Raw genomic sequence first — 5,956 nt, forward strand, 5'->3', positions numbered from 1 at the left:
AAAAGGAACGTAAATTCACAATTTGTATTTATTTTTTTCCTTTTCACTTATATTTTTTCCACTGTGCATAATTTTACACTCATCCTCCATATTATGTTCTACGGTCACAAATCACAATATCATAAAATTTCCTCCTCCTACTAAATAATAATAATAATAATATCCCTTTATCTTGATGAGGAGGTAAATGCCAGTGTGAATAGCCTCCTGCCATTCTACTACGAAAAATCTTTGGGTAGATAGAATGGTTTTTTGAATACATAACAAGAAGCACATTTGTAATACATAACAAGAAGCAAGCCAATTGCATCATCATGGAGCAAAAATGGTATACAGAACACAGATAATACAATAAAGCAAAGTTGCAAGGTTTCACTTGTATCAAAAACTAGAGATTTTACTCGATAACCTCTTACAGAAAACGTCCAAGGAAACCCTTTATCTCATCAATATATGGCGATCGAGTAGGAATTATGTGACCACAATCATGTTCAATTATCACAGAACAACCATCGTCATACAATGAAGTAAGTTCCTTGCTTGCTTGGTTGGCTATCTGCCTGTCCTTACCATGTTCATTGCCGAAAATATGAAGAGAAGGGCACTTGATGATGCCGCGTTCCATCTCCTTTACATTGAGAGAAAAGCCTGAGCATATTATTACAAATTTGAAGTCCATTTCACCTTTTAGTTGTTCTTGTTGCGCAGAGATTAAAGCCGCCATCGCCGCTCCCTGTGAAAATCCCAAGATACCGTCAAATGACCCTTGTTGGGAAAAAACGTTCTTCAAGTGTGACAGGGAAGTATCATATCCTTCAGTTTGTTGCTGGTATTGAAGTGGATCGAATGGGCCTTCTGCTACCTTCCAATTGACATCAGTACTTCCATCAGAATTGGGAGCTACTAACCATGCAAATTTCTTCTTGCAATTCTCCAAAGGTGGAGGTGGACTAGACAGCATTGGAGATGATTCACAAGTCGCATCTTTGGCCAAAGTTGTTTGATAAATGAATGACAACTCATGAGGTGCATCCACGAAAACAAATTCGGCAATTTTCTTTAGTCTTTTTGCTAATGATGATGTTCTTCCCTTAAAACTGGAAGCGTTCTGCCGAAACCCGTGCAAGCATAAGATTCTAAGCTTTCTAGAGGACCTGACATCTGGAACATTATTCATTAATCATTAGGATGTTCAGAACTGCACATTTTATATTGCCAGATCTTTTAGACTTTAGAAACTTAAAAAAAAAAAAGTATTAACAAATTTTAAAAATAAAAATTCAGCAAACTATGAAAATTATATATTAATGTAAAATATGACAAAATAGTTGTGAAAGCAAGGCTAATTCATGCGTATGGATCACAGACCTTACCATCTCCCTTAGGCATTTGAGGTAATAATGTAGCATTTGAAGATGAATTTTGCAACTCAGCACCTTCCAATGGGGTTTTCAATTCACCAGTACCAATTAACTGCATTGACTGAATAGCTTTGCCCTGCTTCTGGCACAACTCACAAACATACAATGCAGCTTCATTCTGGGGAATCACAGTAACAGAATTCAGAGGCAAGAAGAGAAAACAGACCCCAGAAACCAAAACAATTAAAGGGCTGCTTGTTTTCCGGTTAGCAAGGGGTCAAACATTCATTTGACTAAAGCGGCAATATAATTCTTGTGAACAAGACTCAGAAAGTGTTTTTTCACATTTACAGCAACAAACAGACCAAAAAAGGCTTCAAGTCAATATAACAGAGAAAATAATATAGTGAATCTCCAGTATCAGTTCTCCACAATATCAGTCTTTTTGGGATATTAGAACCAGCAACTAATTCAGTGGTATATAACCAATTCCTATACTTCTCTCTGCTCCATGAGTCCTACAGAATGCTAAGGTTAATGAAGGTTTGCAAACTTAACATGTTGGCATGGATAAGCTATCAGATCATACCTGACAATTATGACAAACTAAGACAAGCATTCTACAATAAGTACATCGGCAGCGTGAAGAATAATCATCAAATGAACGACGACAGATAAGGCAGGTACCAAGAACATTACTATCTGAACTTCCTACAGAAATCCTGCAGCCATGGAAGAAAAAATCAGGGATTATCCAATATTTTCACAAACAACAATATCCCAAATTTGACCATCTTTCAAGATTACAGAACACAAACTCTTCACTGGATAAATCAAGACCTAGGCAATGAAGAGAAAAGCTCAAGCAGCAACAACAAAAATAGCAACAATAAAATGGTGAAATTAATAAAACCACCATGGTGTTCATAGCTAAATAATGAATTGATGATTCAATCAAATTAACTTCTTTTATGATAAGCATAGCAATATCGAAATTGAGAGCCATAAAAAATCATGGACCAGCCTTCAAAAACTTTACTGTCAAGGACCGAATTGCTTATTTGGTTAAGTCCAGTTAATTGAATATTATTATAAACAGCTGCATCAAAAACCCAGTCTACAAAAGCAACTGAAAGATATATGGTTCAGTATCTTTAATCCAAAAATAAATTGCTTGGGTTATAGGATCTAGTGTTTCTTCCATAATTCCACTTGAAGCTGTAGTGTCTTTAAACATTCCCAAAAACACCTACTATATATTTGTGTCTTGGTAAACCTACTACTATAATATTTATTAATGACTAATGGTCTGATGTCTTGGTGATACTCCAAATTACAACACAGGATTACAAGATACTTATGAACCAGTGCCTAAACGCAATCTGACATTTGAAAAAACATACCGGTGATCAAACACAAAATTTTTCCCCTTGAAAAAACCACCATCTGGGAATTGCTCCAAATACCGTTGGATACCACCAAACAACTGCAATTAATCCAAAACACAACTGATCAGCAAAAATAAAATTTTGCCATGTTTATGACATGTTTCTGCAAAAGGATACACTCCCAGAAGATTTTCACACTCTAACAATTCTCATGCTTCATTGCACAACACCACCCAAGTCCTTAAGAATTAAGAGGATCATTTCTAAGGTTGTGCCAATATGACCAGTTAATAAACAATAAACATACTAGTTAACAGACAAACTACATGATACTAACCCATGAGACATTACTAAATTTTATCCCATTTCAAAACAGGGTAAAACAAAAAGGAATAAAGATACCAAAAGTTCCGTTGTTTACCTGAAACACATTCTCAAAGCCAGCACCTTTTGACTTAATATACGCAGATGCCATTTCACACCTGATTCCTCCAGTACAATACCTATAAATAAAATAAGAAAACACCATTGTAAAGTTCAAAAATGAAAGCTGCATGAAAACTACTACCTCCAGCCTGCAAACCAACAATAGATATTTACCAGGCAATAACAAAATGCTACAAAGGAATGTTGAATAACCCAAAATAAAGAGTAAAATAACTTACATAAGGACATGTTTTCCTTTCAGCTGCTCACTATTATCATCTATCCACGAGGATAAATCACTATACTGCCTAACTTGTGGATCCAAAGTTTCGACATTTGGTGCATGGAATTTCCCGATTCTTGTTTCATACAGATTCCTTGCATCAAGTAACACAAGGCCGTTTCCTTGACTCTTCTGATCTAAAAAATAACCGAGATTATACAAATAAAAACCTCAAATTCAATTGCAGTTGTAGAACCACAGAGTAAAGTTAAAATCAAACGAAAAAAATAAGCAAATAAGCAAAAAGAAGGAGGGGAGGTGTTCGGGAAGGCAACCTAATTTGATCCAAGATAACAAATCGAAAAGATATACATCAACGTAAGCAAGTTATAGAAACTTACCAGCATTTTGAAGGGAAGAATGAAACTCAGATGCTGAAAGATGTCTTCCAGCATTTGAAATCTCCGGTGACTTTAACAGGGGATGAGAACTGAGAGTAACCAGTTCCTATAAACAAAGCAGACATATATCACTGAGATGTGCTGAACCTAACTAGCAATTAGCACGGCAATAACAATTCATGATGCCCAAGCACATGTTCCAGCACCCAAAGAGGAGGAAAGAATCAAAATAACGAAAGTGAGGTCCCAAATGCAAAGTAAAAATGTTGATTACATTCCACCACAATAGATAGCTAAATATGCTAGTACAATCCCGGATAACAAATTATGCCGACATATCTAATTCAACACTACAAAGCAAAATAAAAAGTGCAACTATGCAAAGCTAATCAATACATATGTGTGCGTGCATCTGAGCATTGATGCAATGAATTGTTTTCGATCATTGAATTGGATTAGATACCTCAATCAGTTTGCCTCATTCAAATATCACAACTCTTTCATATGTATATAATCATTTCCAAAGACCAATAACACTAACAACAATTCACCTATTGGGATTGAAAATTATAAGCGTGAATCAAAGCAGCCCCTCGGATTTCCATCGAATCGAATTGATCTCTAACCTATTTTCCACGCCCTTTGATGTGTGTCATGAAAACCACTCATCTCAAAAGTTGATAGGAGGTAACATGAATGGTTATATCTCTAATACTGTCCCTCAACCAAGGACCTCTTTTGGGTTTGCTTGATTTTCACATAGGCCTTTTTCCTCTTTTTTATTTGCCTTATGCTATTTTTTCCAATTTTGGGGTTCAACAAGATCGAATTCTTGACCTTCTGGACATAGAGTTCTTACCACTTATCCCGAAAGCTTAAACTTATAAAAGGAGGCAATATGAATGATTATATCTCTACCAATCTGAACCTTAAGTTTCACATAGGATGCAGTGATGCAACAAAACGACCAAGTTTTGTGGTGGATATCAACCTTGGTCAAATGGCGTAAAGACCTAAAATTGGCTAGGGACTAACATGATCCGCATTGGATAATTCGGGGAACCAATTTGACTTCCGTCTAAAATGTATGGGAAGAATTTAAGCCTTTACTCCGATATAAAATGAAAAAACAAGAGAAAAATGTATGAAAAAGAGAATGACCTCGACGATTCGAATGGAGAGAGAAGTGAATCCACACTCCTCGGCGACCCTATCGTTTAGCGGCTCGTCACAAGTAGCAAGCTTGAAATCGGTCCCTTCGAACACACAGTCCTTGGCCTTGAGGGCTTCAATGTGGCTCTCCAAGCACGACAATTTCCCACCAACCTATCCCAGAACAAATCGAAAAAATAAATAAATAAATAAAACGAAGTTCAGTTTCGGAAAGGGAAAAAGAAAGAGAGAGCACTGGCATTGAAGAAGAGTGGCTGAGTTAGTTAGTTACAGTAACATTGACGCCGCGGGAAGAGAGGCGAACGCGGCCGAGGAGGGAGAGTTGGGAGCAGTTGGAGTGATAGAAGGAGAGGAGGTCGTCGAGGTTGGGGATGTGGGCATACTTGTAGTAGAGGAGCACGCCGTATTGGTCTATGCCTTCGGTGTCCGACATGCTTTAAGGGTTTATGTTTTGGTGTTTTACACCACCGCACCTCTGAGCCTCCTATCCTAGCTAGGCGCGACTTAGGCCAAGCTGCATGCTAGTTTGAGTTTGATGCCAAAATGGGTCGGATTTAGTTTAACCCAAACTTGACCTTAAGACACCAGTTAGTTTCTAACTTGGAGACAGAAAAATATGGAGACCAAAATAACGTTTTGTTTGGTTTATTTCTTTGATTTTCATGTTCAAAAACAAATTGCTAGAGAAAATGGGTTTGTTTGATCATTTCAGTTTTCATTTCCAAGAAACTAGCTGTTCCAGACCCGATCTCCGGGTCCTTCCTCGGAACGGTCATCAAACCCGGCATGTGATGAGACGCACAAAAAATGCGGTCCTCGCCTGACCATGAAATGGCTAGAAACTCCCTAAATTCTCGACCTTGATCGGAAAAACCAAACAACGATCTCCTTGCCAAATCACAACGGCGAGGAAAAGGTTCCTCCAGCGATGAGACTGAGCACCCTCACTCTCTCGCTCCGGGGGCAACTGTTACGGATCCGGCC

The 5,956-nt window shown here is 37.7% G+C and overlaps 1 protein-coding gene across 2 annotated transcripts; it reads right to left on the reverse strand.

Annotated features, from left to right (window-relative positions):
* Positions 1-275: 275 nt before the first annotated feature.
* LOC112776438 (rhodanese-like domain-containing protein 6) lies at positions 276-5,590 on the reverse strand. Of its 2 annotated transcripts, none has more exons than XM_025820600.3 (9): positions 5,244-5,590; positions 4,961-5,125; positions 3,800-3,905; positions 3,415-3,595; positions 3,171-3,252; positions 2,765-2,847; positions 1,951-2,083; positions 1,374-1,539; positions 276-1,161 (listed from the first exon to the last, which is right to left on the reverse strand). In XM_025820600.3, the coding sequence occupies exons 1-9, from the start codon at positions 5,403-5,405 to the stop codon at positions 413-415; spliced, it is 1,827 nt and encodes a 608-aa protein (XP_025676385.1). In that variant the 5' UTR covers positions 5,406-5,590; the 3' UTR covers positions 276-412. The 2 variants fall into 2 exon arrangements, with proteins under 2 accessions (XP_025676385.1, XP_025676386.1); XM_025820601.2 differs by having other exon boundaries at positions 1,369-1,539; positions 5,244-5,569.
* Positions 5,591-5,956: the final 366 nt, after the last annotated feature.

The sequence above is a fragment of the Arachis hypogaea genome, chromosome 19, assembly GCF_003086295.3.
Source record: "Arachis hypogaea cultivar Tifrunner chromosome 19, arahy.Tifrunner.gnm2.J5K5, whole genome shotgun sequence".
Classification (NCBI taxonomy): domain Eukaryota; kingdom Viridiplantae; phylum Streptophyta; class Magnoliopsida; order Fabales; family Fabaceae; genus Arachis; species Arachis hypogaea.